At 34.5% G+C, this 15,719-nt stretch overlaps 2 protein-coding genes across 2 annotated transcripts in view; both read left to right on the top strand.

The window, feature by feature from the left end:
- The window catches only part of LOC132175172 (plant intracellular Ras-group-related LRR protein 6), a gene marked incomplete in the record, with an annotated part of 15,528 nt that extends 8,179 nt beyond the window's left edge, over nucleotides 1-7,349 (top strand). Inside the window, 7 exon segments of the mRNA XM_059587025.1 lie at nucleotides 1,796-1,933; nucleotides 3,691-3,795; nucleotides 4,908-5,032; nucleotides 5,205-5,301; nucleotides 5,530-5,604; nucleotides 6,261-6,316; nucleotides 7,077-7,349. Coding sequence (XP_059443008.1) covers nucleotides 1,796-1,933; nucleotides 3,691-3,795; nucleotides 4,908-5,032; nucleotides 5,205-5,301; nucleotides 5,530-5,604; nucleotides 6,261-6,316; nucleotides 7,077-7,149 — 669 coding nt within the window.
- A 4,256-nt stretch (nucleotides 7,350-11,605) lies between these two features.
- On the top strand, nucleotides 11,606-15,559 carry LOC132173812 (uncharacterized). Its single transcript, XM_059585423.1, has 5 exons — nucleotides 11,606-11,747; nucleotides 12,512-12,631; nucleotides 13,015-13,065; nucleotides 14,919-14,970; nucleotides 15,159-15,559. Exons 2-5 carry the CDS (start codon nucleotides 12,515-12,517, stop codon nucleotides 15,341-15,343), a joined length of 405 nt encoding a protein of 134 aa, XP_059441406.1. The 5' UTR covers nucleotides 11,606-11,747; nucleotides 12,512-12,514; the 3' UTR covers nucleotides 15,344-15,559.
- Nucleotides 15,560-15,719: the final 160 nt, after the last annotated feature.

Consider the following 15,719-nt stretch of genomic DNA (forward strand, 5'->3'; position numbering starts at 1 on the left):
TTTGGCCAGTCCATTCCGGTTCAATTCATTTATCGGCCGGTCCAATTTTATTTGATTCACTTTACCGCTGGTTCAGTCCGGTTCAGGCCAGTTTGATTCATTTTGCTGCCGGTTCAGGTCAGTTTTTGTCTATTTCATTCAGTTTTGACAAGGTTTGAGTAGTTTTCAGCTGATTCAGGTCTATTTCAGCCGCTTTCTATTCATTTTATGCACTGTCTTTGTTGTTTTGCTTCGGTTTGTGGCTGTTTCATGTGAATTTTGGCCTATTTCAACATTGTCAGTGGTTCTTTGGCTAGTTGTTGTAGTTATTTGGCATTGTTCAGCACTGCCAACACATTATGGCCACTAAATCAGATTTACTCAGTTCAGCTTCTATGGGTAATGCTCCTATGAAATTTGTGAAACTAAATGGAAAAAATTATGTTTGTTGGTCGCATTCTATGTAGGTATTTCTCAGAGGGAAAAGTTTGTATCCTCATTTGCAATTAGGGAAACCTTCAGACTCTTAACTCCACAAGCCTTTGGGACTAGAAGGACAATCAAATTATATCTCTTATGTTGAACAGTATTGAGCCTCACATTGGGTCTTCATGTATTTATCTTCCTACTGCCAAAGATATTTGGGATCATCTCAAACATATGTACTTTAGTATTGGGAATATCACTCGGATTTATGAGGTGTGTAAGCAATATTTTGGGCATGAGTAAGGTGCTCAGATTGTGGACAAGTACTACAATCAAGTTGTGGTTGGACTCTATTATGGATTTCTAACCGCATTTCCATAGGGCCCTCTTATCTCTTCATCTGCAGTTACATAAACCGCTTGAATATAGGTTATGGATCCTGCTCTGGTAGAAGTACTTCTTTCTTGTAAAGAACCCATTTTGGTACTAATAGTGGGTTGATAACCCACAGCGGAAGGCATTCTACTCAATAAGGCAGATAACAAGAATATTTCTAGTGGAACATCTTTCACAATCCCTGGAGAGAAACCGTTTCAACATAAAAAACAACAAAAACTAGAGCAAATATATAATACCGAAATCGAAATTGTCGTGATCCTAGAGCTGGATGGCTAGCTGATCCCGAGTAGCAAGGTGTAAACTCTGTTGAGTTGAATAATTGACACTTTTATTTTTCTAAATCATTCTATTAGTATTTGAAGTTTTGGTTGTGTTGGATGATTTTGGTTTGTTTCTCACTTTTTGGGTATAGAATTGAAAATTGCAAATTTGGGCCCTGGCCAGGCTTTGGTACTAAAGGATGGGGTGGGATTCAGATTCATCTTGGGTTCAAAACATCAAAAACAACAAAAACTAGAGCAAAAATATAATACCGAAATCGAAATTGTCGTGATCCTAGAGCCGGATGGCTAGCTGATCCCAAGTAGCAAGGTGTAAACTCTGTTGAGTTGAATAATTGATACTTTTATTTTTAAAAATCCTTCTATTCATAGTATTTGAAGTTTTGGTTGTGTTGGATGATTTTAGTTTGTTTCTCCCTTTTGGGGTATAGAATTGAAAATTGCAAATTTAGGCCCTGGCCAGGCTTTGGTACTAAAGGATGGAGTGGGATTCAGATTCATCTCGGGTTCAATCTACCACTTTTGGGCATTAAATGTTGTGTCACTATGGCCGCATGTGATTCATTTATCGTGTTGTTTTGTTACTCTGCCCACTTCTTCCTCCACTGTGATTTCAGTTATTTTAGCCAGAGAGCTTGTGATTCACCTTTCATTTATTTTTTCTGTCTACAAATAGGAAACTTCACCTATAATAAATGTTGTAATTTCAGGAACTTTCTTTGGAAGGGCTTGGTTTGAGTGCTGTTCCATCAGAAGTATGGGAATCAGGTGATGTTATAAAAGTAGATCTTTCTAGGAATGTCATCCAAGAGCTGCCGGTTGAACTTTCCTCATGTGTTTCTCTCCAGGTAAATTTCTTAGCTGTCCTCTGTTTGCTCATTAGATGTTAATGGGAAATAATGATAAAGTGAAATGCTATTTGTATTGGTCATCCTAAGTGACTCTACTGATCTCTTAAAAAGTAATGGAGGCTTCAACATCTTTTGGTTAAATCCAGAACTGGTTTCTATCACAGTCCAAGTCAGTGTATCCGTTGATAAATAGAAAGATATGTCTGCTTCAGATTCTTTGAATGGTAAGCAGTAAAATTTGAAATTAAAGCAGTCATTTTGTTGCAATAAGGTCCAGCAAGATAGTAAATTATATGGACATGCTTTTTAGAAGCCCAGTTGCTTTGATGTTTATGCAAGGTTGCTGTTAAAGCCTTAATGTGTATCCATGTGCTTTAAGTATTGAGATTCCTATCAGTTTCAACATATTATGTGCTCCACCCAATTCAACTAAGCCTTACTCCCAATTTTTAACATTTTGTATGTAAGTCAAAATCTTATGCCTTTCTATGTATCAAGTTAATATCCTTGACTATGATTTGAAGTAAGATCCTTTTATCACATGTTATCCATTCCTGTTGGCTCCTCATTTTCTTGGAAAAGCATTTGAAGGGGTTAGGCTTTGTCAAAAGTGGTGTTCTTTATGTGGACGGCAGTATTAGGGAAGATCTTTACTTTGGATAACTTGAGGAAGAGGAATGTCATTGCGGTAGATTGGTGTTGTATGTGTAAGAGGAGCGAGGAGTCCATAAATTATCTTTTTATTTATTGTGAAGTGGTGAGAGAATTATGGGTTGCGTTCTTTTGTCTTTTTGGTGTTGAGTGGGTTGTGCCTAAAAGGGTAATAGAGTTGTTGGCTAGTTGGAGAGGTCAATTGGGAAGCCATAATATTTTACAAGTTTGAAGGATGGCTAATTTGTGCTCAATGTGGTGCATTGAAGATTGCGAGATTTGGGTGGTAAAGCTAAAGTTTGTTATGTTCAAATCCCTTTATGCATTGCATGGATAGTGGCGTGCAATAGTCCTTACTTTTCTAGTTTTACTAAATTTTTGGACTTTTGTACATCTTTTTCTCCCTACTAGGGGGTCTCTCCTGTCTTGTATACTTGGGTTGCATCTGTCTGCACTTTTTAATGAGATTGAATTACTTACAAACAAAAAATTAATCACACTTTTTTTTAATGTGACTAAAAGATTGCATGACCACATACATTGCAGACTGAGTGGTTCACCGGTGAGATTTAGTTCAAGTTGATGGAGTGAGATAAAGGTAGGCCTAAAATAACATGGGTAGAAGTAGTGACAAAGAATATGTTTAATAGGAAGGCAATAGAACAGAATGGCAAAAATAAAACTACATGTCTCTAATTAGTTGATGAGGATCCACAGCCAACCCTAATTTCATTTGGATTAAGGCTTAGTTGAGTTCAGTTGAAAAGTTTGTTTCCATGAAATATATTGTTGCTTCTTGGGTGTGTAGCAAATAGTCTGTTGTTCAGGCCATTTTTTTTATTGGTAAGTTACACGCACCCAATGGGATTCGAACCTACAACCTCACCCTCCACCTTGCTTCAAAGGGAGGAAGTACCATTTGAGCTAAAACTCATTGGTTGTTCAAGCCAGTTTACCAAAGGTATCATGCTAGGTCAAGTTGAATAGAACTTCCTTGTCAAATACTTTGTCCATCCTATTCCAGGAGTTTTTCATGATGATAAATTGGTTTGTTGGAATCTGAAACTGTCTATTAATACATCAACTTCTTTTCCAAATTGCAGACTTTGATTTTATCCAGGAACCAGATTAAAGACTGGCCAGGTTCAATTTTAAAGTCACTTCCTAATCTTTCTTGTTTGAAGCTGGACAATAATCCACTCAGACAGGTAAAACAGATCTTTTTATGATTGACAGTTTCAAAGAGTCTTTTTGCATATTCTACTTGTCAATGAATGAGATCAAAATTTATTAAGAGCTCTTATGGGAACATACAGGGGACATAATTTTTCCAGTTATTGTGATATTCAAAGGCCAAGTTTTTTATTCTTTTAATGAAATTAATTTCCAGAAGTTCTCATCTCTCTGTGTCTCCCCCCCAAACCAAATACAAAAGTGCATGCATGAACACACACACACACACAAAAACAGGAATCACACAAAGGTAGATTGATAAATTAGAAATCTCCGCCATTATCTGCCCCCCCCCCCCAACCAAATAAAAAAGTGCATGCATGAACACACACACAAACAACAAATGTGTTAAGTGTATGCTTAAACAGGAATCACATAAAGGTAGATTGATAAATTAGAAACCTCTGCAATTTCCTAGTAGATAAAGCACTTTTTTTTTTTTTTTAAGTAATTAATATCGTTAAAAGTGTAAGGCGTTCCTAGGTACACTGGAAGTATACAAGAGAAACTACCTAACTAGTAGAAGCAAAAAGATTTAAAAGACAAAGGAAAGCATAATAACTAATCACCAAAAAAGAAACAAAATCAGTTGGCTAAAGATACAAAGTATTGAAAAATAAAGACTTAAGTCTCCTCCACAGTTCTCCCACAATCCTCACTATTTAATGTGCTTTATCCACTGGACTTCCCAACATGGATATAGATGGTATGCTCCTAGATCTGTGGCATAACTGTATCTGGCAAGAAGGTTAGGACTTACAATAGAATTAGAACCTTTCCTTAATAATAGACATGCACACAGATACACTTTTTTTGTTTTTAGTCTCTTGCCAATCTAGAGGCTTCACGTTGTATGACAATTGTCATGAGATTTGTCTTGTTAGAAGTTAAGAACCACTGCAGTCAGTTCCACATCATAAAAATTTCTGGAGTTGTTTTTTTGCATGTCCATATTTTGAGACCTAGCGATGAGAGGGTGGTGGGATTTCAAATCTATGCGGATATTTTTCCTTGTGTGCACTACAATGTGTTTGTGTACCTCTGTCACCACTATAATCTGACTACCTTCTTGCTACTTCACCTGCAGATTCCATCTGTTGGATTTCAAGCAGTCTCTAGGGTTCAGGTTCTAGATCTAAGTGGTAATGCTGCTTCATTACCAGAGCATCCTGTATTTTCCAGCATTCCTCATCTGCAAGAGCTTTACCTGAGGTCAGTCAGCTGGAAATTTCAATACTATCTCGCAGATAGATGCATATACACAAACATTTTATGCATATGTTTGCTTATATTCCTGCATGTTCCTTGTGCTTCTATGCTTGTAAATGTTGGTATTTTCTCCAATGTCTCAGTTATTTCTCTTGCATCTTATTTGACTTGACAGAAGAATGCAACTATGTGAAGTCCCATTGGATATATGTAGCTTACAACAACTGCGGATCCTTGACTTGAGCCAAAATTCCCTTCAATCAATTCCAAGGGTAATATATTCGACATGTAATAATGCCACTATTTAATTGAGGACTTGTTAAAGTCAAGGTCTTGGCTCTAATGTTTATTGAAGAAGGAAATTTTGTAATATGTAGCTGATTTTATTTTATTCTCATTATTTCGCATTAATTACTTTCCATGTAAGATTGCAATTTTTTCCTATTTTGGGCGCATCAACTGCCAAGTTTGTGACTGTGTTTGTTAATATTGGCATGCAGGGGTTCCAAAATCTTACTTCTCTTACTGAGCTTGACCTATCTGACAACAACATCTCAGTGCTTCCCCCCGAGCTGGTCAGGATATGGAATCCTTTCACCGCTATTTTGATTTTATAGGTTATGAAGTATGGTTTTAATAAGATATGATGCTACATAGAATCTGTGTGGTCTACCTAGTGATTAATTTCAGCAGCACTTATCATATTATTTTTTGAAATTTGGAGAAACTGGAGCCATCATTTTCTGAAAAGTCAAATCTAAAAATAACTGGTTTTGATAGATACTTTTTTCTATTTGGTTAATGGGGTCGTGAAGTTGGGTGTACTTCTAGCATAATGACTTAGTTTTTATTTATCCTTTTTCATAATTTTTTCAGAAGCAAACTGAATGACGGAAAGCATTTTTGGGGGGCATAATTCTGACTATATATTCTCATATCACCAAAGAATCGTCCTAGAATGGTTTTTGTTCAAATTCACATGACATTTAGCCTAAACAAGTCTAATCAATTTTTTCTTAGCTTAACTAATTTAAACTTCTATCCTTGTCTTTTCCTTTCTTGATTTTAAAGTATTAAGAACCTGTTCCCCAACCAATAGATCACATTAATATGGATTGAACAATAAGCATTTGACTTGGGGAGATACCTACTCTGCATGATACATTTGTCTGACTAATTTCAGTGATTTGTTACGTTATCCAAGTTAAAAACTAAAGAGTTCTTTGCTCAGGGTTTACTTGAACCAAGCCTACAGGCGTTAAGACTTGACGGAAATTCATTGAGAAGGTATGCTACTTATTTCTGTTTCTCCTGCTTTTTTTTTTTTTTTGGGTTAGCATTATTGAGATTCTGTTGGAAACTTCATAAGCTTTGCTGTGATTTTGTGGTTTGGTGGGATTGTAGCCTAAGAAATTCCCAGAAGATAGTTAATAAACATCAAATCCTTCCACTTTTCTCTAGCTTAGTGATCTGAACTTCTTGATTTTAGTGAAACTAGAGGGCAATCTGTTTATGGTACCTGTGATATCAATGGACATTATTATATTATTACTAATATTGTTATCTTTCTCAGATAATATTGATGCACTAGTGCACAAAAATGCAAGGTTACCAAATCGATTTTTGCAGAACTGAAATATTATTGATTACTGGAAATTTATATTCTAGATCTAGCTTAGCAGAGAAAAGGACTAACAATTGAGGAAGGAAGGCAGACTTGTGTAAATTTATTAATGCCATGTAGGAGGCAATTGTGTGATGTGAGGGACAGGATTGGAAACCTATTGCATTAGCTCTGCAGGGTTTGCTGCTTAATACTAGGTCAAGATGCTTACCGGCGCGCATGTGGAGTTCAAGAACCTTTTTCATGTGAATCATGCAATCTTCATTAACTGTTTTGGAGTCATATTTTGTATCCCATTTTGTGTACTCTGTATATACAAACATTTTAGTACTGCTCATGTTGCTTGAAATAGTTTGCTGGTAATTAAGATAGAAGTATGATCTGATTATAAGGGTACACGATGCTCTTTTTTTCTTTTTGCAGCATCCGGAGGGCAATTTTAGACCGAGGGACCAAAGCTGTTCTGAATTACTTGAAGGACAGAATTCCAGAGTAGTAGTTTCTTCACATGATTCTCCTTCTCTTGGCTGGGGTAAATTTTCACTCCTTTTCTACGGTTTGTGTTTGAAAGCTTGATATTAAAGACTACATTGTTTGTACATCTCTTGATTGTGATAATATGTATTTATGTATGATGCACGACTATCGTTTATCATTCTGGTATTCAATATCAGTATACTTCTGGGTTACACTGTTTATTGAGAAATGCAAGGTTTTTCAATTTTTTTTCTCAAAAATTTGGTTCCAAAATGATGTGTCACCATTCCATCACCTTATGTCTCTATTTACTAAAACAATAGATCACGTGGAATGATAACACATCATTTTGGAACCAAATTTTTGGGAAACCTAACATTTGTCCTGTTTATTTTCCTAAATTTGCTTTTCGTTTGTTGTACTTCTTTCTCTTTCCATTGTGGTCTAATACAATTTTCATGGTACCCGAGTTTTCAATTTTTCTAATCACATCTGTTTTGTATCCAATTATTATGGTCACTACTTTTAAAGCTCCTTAATGAACTCTAAAAATGAAGTTTTTTTTTAAAAAAAAAAAAAAAAAAAAAAAAAAACTCATTTCGGCTTTAAAAGCTTGATTTTTCAACCCAATTTCAAGCATGCTCTAAGAGCTTGTTTGTGAATTTTATTAAGGAGCTTAAAAAATGTTTTTAATACATAAAACAAGAAAATTAACTTAGAAAACACTTTTTTAATAATAAAAATAAAAATAAAATAAAAAAATTGCTCCAAAAACGTCGAAAAGGAATTTGTCTTTTTCTAGCTTTTTATTTTTATTTTTTTTTAGACAATACCTATATGTTCTAACGCAATCTCGAACAGGCTTCAAGTTCTTTGGAATTAGCTTATTACCCCTTGGCACTTAATAGCAATTTGGTCATTTATTTTTATTTATTTTTGGGGAAGCTTGAAAGTAAATAGACTGGTAAGAGTTCATTTGGAATTGCAATTTTAAAAAGTGCGATTTTAAAACGCAGTTTATGATATATGGTGATAGTTGTTGTAGAGTTCTGATATATGGTGATAGCTGTTGTCAAGAACAAATTAAGTTATTAATGTTAAGGTTCCAAGGAGTAACTCAATTGGCTGGAGATCATGCCTTATGAAGCGGAGGTCGAGAGAAATCTCCAATGAAATCTACAACATTAAAAAGACAAAAATGACCAATGAAATCTCCAAATCCTTACCATTCATGAAAGGTAAAACAGTCTTATAACAAAAAACAAAAATTCACTGTCCAAAGGTCGAGAGACTCTTGTTATATATATTAGTTGGGAGGGCACGTCCAAGGCTCGTGCTTGATTCCTTGTGTTACTTAACATTAAAAATTCAAATTCAAAACCATGTATAAAAAGTGTTTATAACGGTTAATTTTTAATTCCTGAACAAGCACAAACTTAATTTTTTTCTTAACTGAATTGATAATATAGCATTACAAAAGTTAATAAATATAAGGTACAAGAAAAGATTAAAGTTAATCCAAATGGCACACATTGTAACATAAGAGAGCATATGTTATTGTTTTTTATTTACTAATATTGGAAGACAAATTAATACACTCTAGAGTAAAAATGTATTTGTTTGTCTTCCTTATGTGCCATTCATTGATACCAAAAATAGTTTTTTTAAAAAATAACTTTTCAATCTATTAATAGTGAGAAAATAAATTCATTCAACCTGCTCTTGGGGCCAGCCACCCAGGCCGAAGGCCTACGACTCAAAGCTCAATATTTTTAGTAGCGCGGAGTATTGGCTAGGGATTAATTTGGTGGATCCTGACTAGACCTTTATTTTCGATAAAAATTCTCGCCTTGGTGGGGAAAAGCCTGAAGTATTGTCTGATCTATAAGTGAACCCGGATACTTATCCTTTTCTATAAAGCCTTCAAAAATGAAATTGAATTGGCCATGGCATACTATCAATTCTAATTCAGAAAATCAAATTCATCGAATGTGGTTAATCTAATACATTAATAGTAATCACTAATCTGCATTCACTCTTGACTAACTATTGACACTCAGAATATCAACAATGTTAAGTCTCAATTAAAGAAACATAAACACAACTAATATCCAATAAAATAAAAGAAGATACACGTTACAAATCTCCATTTACGACTGGAGAATTACCACAATACAGACACATATACATACTTATGATACCATTGATGGGTGCCAATCATGATAAACACTAAAGAACTCCACTTTGGGTAGGAGTCAAAAAACAATACAACTCCAATTCGGGGTAGGAGCTTTACCACAACTCAAGTGCAGTCCTTACCTTAAATACAATCACTGATAACTGATAATAACTAATAGTAACTTATCTATCACAAGCCACATCCCATGTTTCTTAATAACCTCTCAAAGACTCATCAATCGCCATATCAATTAACTGCATTGGACGTTGCATTACATGGGAAGTTTATCTACTTATCAAACAACTTTTTCTTGTTTCTTAAAAACCTCATACCACATCCCATGTTCACAATGTTAACTGCACTGGACATCGCATCACATGGGTAGTTTCTCTGTCCACCGAACAACTTTGACAACTTTTTTTCTTTTCTTTGGGGCCGTGGATGATTCTTTCAATCATGAGGATCATAAAGTTGACTTGATTTTCAATGTACATATCAAAACAAAACAAGTGAAATCAATCCTACAAGTGAAGTTGAATAGGATGAAAAAGCCAATAACTATTGATTTATTTCACAAATATGTGGACTTAAAAACTGTTGCTGTTGCAGACAATTTAAAAACAACAATATCGTAAAACAGTTTGAAAACAGTTTAAAACTTGATTGTCTTTTTTTTTTTACCTTTAAGATTTATTGCTTTAAGATTTAGGATAAGATATATATTTAGTTTCCTCCAATTTCCTAATCATAGTAAAAAAGAAGAATAAATTTAAGGAGGTTTGGTTGCCATCCTTCATTTGTCGTGTATTCAACATAATGCAATAACTTGGGTTAGCTCAACATACTCGCTTTATCCACCGATTTATAGTCTAACATCATTTAGAGAGGATCACACAAAGTACATGTTGAAGTGGTTTAGGGACTTGGGCATGAATTAGCTGCTAGAATTGTGCAGTCATGAAATTGCTTAAACCTGCCTAAATAACTCTTGTATGATGTCCTAGTAGTTGGGATTTTTTTTTAAAAAAAAAATTTAATTCAAATAAAAAATTAATTACAAAACAAATTTTTTTCACTTTTTAATACTATTTTTTCACTTTTAAATACCAATCATTATTATATATAAACAAAAAGTGTATATATAAAAAGTGTGAACCGTGCCTTTGGTGTTTGACAAATACCACCCATACTTTACACAAAATTACGAGTTTGGAAACAGATGTCAATCTCGAAAGGACATAAATTTCTTTAAAACTGGTTTGGAAAAAATTTTCTTCAACCTAATCTAATAAGTGCCAAGTGTCATGTCTCACATGTTTTTTTTTTTTAATATTTTAACAATAATTTATTATCATTCTACTAATTTAAGAACTCAAACATTAATTTTTTTTAAAACCCAAAAATGTTGAAGGACACTTGTCACTTATTAAGGAAGGTTGAAGGAAATTTCCTTAATCTCAAAATCGTGTGTTCCAAACACGATTACAAGCTGATACAGCTTTCTCCTTCACTTTAGTAGTGGGCTGACAATACGGGTTGACATTTTGTGAGTTTGGGTCGACTTACTTGACTCGCCAACCTATTAAAGGTCAATTTTAACACGACCCATTTAAATAACGGATTGAAACAATACAAGCTGTTTGATCCATTTGATAAACAAGTTGGGTTGGATTGATACTACCCGCATAATCCATCCCTTTATACTTATCATTTGGATTATGGATATGCCTTGGCCGTTTTCTGATGGAACAGATCATATATTATGCGGGCATCAATGTTAAGGTGTTCTTTTGACTCAATTTTGGTGGCTATCACGAAAAACATCCTGCCTAGGTCTCACGAAAAATAAATTTGTACTTTTAACTAATATTTTTCTAAACAAATTTTATTTTACTCTTTATTTTATTTATTGTTTTATTTTCTTTCTTCCACCATTTCCCTCCCACCGCAAGCTACTAGCCCGGCATCGCAGCCGTCTGTTACTATTTTTTGTTTTTTTTTTTTAAGTTTCTTTTGTATATTTGATGATGATGATGGAATTGTGATGAATTGGAGGATGAACGAATTTGTTAGAATAATGGATTAAAATGGGAATGTGTATTGTAGTTGTAGGGATGAAATGATTACAAGAATTGGCCAATTTCGAGGATTAGGATGGGCTTTTTTTTTATAGGGCCTAGTTATTATTTTTATGACCCATAACGTATTGGATCCCATAACTATTTTATGGGCCAAATAATTATTAGGATGGGCTTTTTATTTTTTCTGTTACACCAGCCGTTGGAGAGAGATACGAGAGTGTGAGACCGAGAAGAGTGACCGAGACATATCACCGAGAGGAAGACACAGAGAGAGGAAGCCGGTGGGCTGAGCGACGCTGTTGGTGACGGTGCAACACCAGCTCCGGAAGCTTCCATGCTCAAGTTCTTCTTTGATAGGTAATTCCTTCCTTAAGTTTGATTTAAGCTCTGATTTTGGGATTTTTTTATTTTTATTTTTTGCGATTGAATGTTGGGTTTGGTAGGTTGGTTTTATGAGTATTTGGCTGCGGTGGGAATGGCCGAATAGGGAGGTTTTTCGGTGGAAGTTTCTGGGTTTGATTTTGGTCGAGTCCTTTGGGCTTGGCTGGAAGTTGAAGGGCGGTGAGGAGGTTCTTGGGTTTCCTTTTTGTTTTGAGCGAAGTTAGAGTGGTGTTTCACTGGGTGATTCTCGGTTGGTTCCGATTGGGAGTATGATCAACGTGGTGTTTTTTTTTAATGTTTTGGTTTTAGCCGAATTTGAGGTGTATTGGTTTGGTTGCTTGTGGCCGAATGGTGTAGTGGTTGTGTTTTGATGGCCTTGCATTGCACCATCTGAATTGTATGAAATTAGCTTTGTTGTTGGAGGTTTGGCTATCCTCTAAATAACCAGAAGTTTATTTTCGTTTTTCTCATTTCATTCCATTGTTTTCCATTTACATCAATACAATCCATTCATCCAATTACAATAGACGTCCATTACAACAGAAATTTTTAAACAACAGATTCTTTAACCCTAGGTCTGTTGCGGTTGGGTGCTTTGCAATGGAAGGTTGGCTGAAAACTATTCTCCTTTCCCTTCTCTATTTCCTTATGCTATGTGTGATTATTGTTTTGAATGGTGAACACAATTCTATACGTGTCTCTCTGACTTCCTTTTTACCTTTTTTTGTTGGTGTGTTTAGGATATGGAGGTGAATTCGGTGCAACAAGATCATGAGGACGAAGAAGAATTTGTATTGCTTGATCTCAACTGTCTTGCTGGGATACTTGACATCCCACCAAATGCACCATATGTTCTATCTGTATGTTCCAGACTAGAGATATACAATTCCTTGAGATTTATCAAATTAAGTAAACAAATTTAACATGCACACAGACATGCATATGTATATGGAGTATTGCTTGGATAATCCAAATTACCTTCTTTAGTAGTAGAGGATACCAAGTTTTTAATATTGATGGTGTAAAAGAAACTTTGGTCCCCTGAATTTTTTTTGGGTATGCATATTTTTTGGTAGTGGGACATTTTATTTTGAAGTTTTTGCTTCAATTTTGTTAATTTATGGCTTGAAGATGATGGCCTCTTTGTCATCACTGGTTTGTCTAACATCTCAGAAATGAATTTTTTTTCCCCTTCAAATCAAATCTATTACCTTACTTTTTTTCTTTTTTTTTTTAATTGCAGGGTCTGGACACATTGAATCCAGTGTTAGTTATAGATGACAAGGTGAAGCTGGTGAGTTAATTGCCTGTGATAATCCTGTATTTCCTTTTAGTGTGACAGTTCATTATCTAAACAGGTTTTCTTTTTATTATTTTTTCTTCTTTTTTCCTCAATCAGATTCTGAATTTATCTGTGCCTTGGGACACACATTAGTGTGTTTTCTTTATGTGTTCTGTCCCCTCTTCATTCAAAAATTGAAGTTGTTTTGCGATCTATCCAACTTTATTCTTTTGGTAGAGCACTATTGTGATAAGATGCTCCCATTTGATTCCCTTGCTCCTTAATTAAAGTTGATACTGTAATAGGATATATATATATAACATTTATTCTATTTCATGATTTGAATGCAGCATTTAAATTGAGTTCATACAACTTGGCTTTTGTTGATTTTGTTGCATTTGACATTGTGTTCATCCTATCTCGGTGAATGAGGGTTTTTTTTCCCCTTTTGCTTTTCAATATGTTCATCCCAAGATTTCGAAAAATAATTTTTTCTACTCATTTTTTTAATGTTTCCCTTGTACACCTCCCTCCCCCATGCAGACTATACTAATGTTCTCCCTTTTGTTCTTTTCATAAAAATTTATTACCTATAGGCTATAGAGAAACTTTATTTGATCCTTGTACTATTGTTCGTGCTGGAGTTACCTTGTTCAATGATAATCAACTAGGACCATTTTGGTAGGTCTAAGTGGTGATAATTTGGGACTTATGTATTATTGAATAATTTATACCTTCAGGCAACATGGAAAGTCAGGAAGGCAGCAGGTGTTGGGGATAAATGGTGAGAGTTAGTAGAAATAAACAAGATAAAACTTGAAGAGTTATTTTTATTTTTGAGAAAAAAACTTTTGGGGAGATTAACATCTTGGAAAGTCCTACAGTAAAACCATAATACAATATATTGAGACATAACTCAATTTAAAAGCTTAAATCTATAGGTTTGAATTTAATTATATTATATTAATTACTGGCACTTGTAACAATTATCCAATGTGGGATTGAACATTTTTTATACTCGTGTTTGTGTACTGGGAAAAAACAATGTAACACGTGAAGATGTTTAGGGTATGAATTAAAACTACAAGGAGTTTTAAAAACTGAAAGTCAGTGGGATTTGACAAATTAAAACTTATTGGAGATTTAATCATAAACAAAAATTTCTAAAAATATTATTGGAGAAGAACGACAAGGTTAATAATGAATGAAAATTCAGGATTGAATGTAAATGGGAACTATCACTGTATGTGCGAAAGTGACTTAGTCGAATATGGTGGGAAAATAGCTTGAGAATAATTTCAGAAGTCATAGCAATATATTGGAATAAATGGAATATCATATCCCATATATTTCTATGTTCTGGAATGTCAAGAATTTTCAGAAATATAGCAGTGTAGAGGACTATATTTTATCAGTTGTTGGGGTAAGGTCATGGATATAATGTATAATTTCGTTATTATGTGCTTTTCTTGAATAATTCAATATTCTTGATTTAAACTTATCAGGTTATGCATCCTTTAACCACTCAATTTTGTGGAGATGTCTATATCTTTCATAAACCATGGCCTGATCTTTATATTTAGTCTTTCAGCTAGAAATAGTCAGAAATTACTTAACCTACCATTCATTCTCTTTACTTCCTCCATGATATTCCGAGTGGAAATTTTAGCTTTGATCTATTCATTCTATTGTTAGTTAATAGTTAGTATATCCTTCAGGATGAAGAAATAACTTCAGAATTTAGCATTTTGGTTTCATTAAGTCCTATTGCTCTGCTTTTGTTTTTCTCATGGAGTCTAATGTTAAGTTGTGGGGCCTGACTCATGGTTCCCTTCAGGCCTTTGCTGATTCTGGTCTTCTTACAGATCGGAGAATATGAAGAAACAATTGGCACAGGCTTGGTTTTCAAAGAAGAAGGTGAGCTTGTTATGTGTCACACTCAATTTGTGCTTAATATTCTCTTGTGGAATGCATGTGATCAATATCACTTGAATGATCACTGAAGCTGTGTTGAGCCACCCATATGACAGAAGAAGTCATATTGACCGTTTAATCCATGATTGTATCATCTTTAGATTTGTGTGCTAAATTGGGTTATTTTGCAGATGGTACCCCAGTGGTTCATGAAGAGACTGGGCCGTCTGAAGCAAACCTTTTCTCAGGAAAATGTATAATAGATCCAAATCAAACTCCAAGCAAGAATGTGAGGCCGGTAGCGCAGCTTCATAAGATTCTAAAGTTCAGATTGGCACCTGATACTGACATTCAAATTCCAACAGCTGAGCAGTAGGCTAAATGAGTAAGTTCACAATGAAATTCCCTCCGGCATTTCCAAAATCCATTGAGAATCTTAAACTTGGAATCGGAGCCATTGCTTAAGTTTCTTGACCACATTATAGGAATGGAGAGTAGCAATACAAGCTTTGGGTCTGATCAAACTAGTTCAAAAATTGTTTTATGTTTTTTAAACACTAAAAGAAAAGAGATGTGAGTACTTTTTGAACCTTCCTGATTTTGTAAATGAGTAGTGATTTATATACAACTGGCATGTATGAAGAGTGTGCACGCCAGTGTTATAATATTATAAAATATAATTAAAATAATATTTAAACAGTAAAATATATATATATATATATGGGGACGGAGCTAGGAAATTTTATGGGAGG

The sequence above is a fragment of the Corylus avellana genome, chromosome ca3 (genome assembly GCF_901000735.1).
Source record: "Corylus avellana chromosome ca3, CavTom2PMs-1.0".
Classification (NCBI taxonomy): Eukaryota; Viridiplantae; Streptophyta; class Magnoliopsida; order Fagales; family Betulaceae; genus Corylus; species Corylus avellana.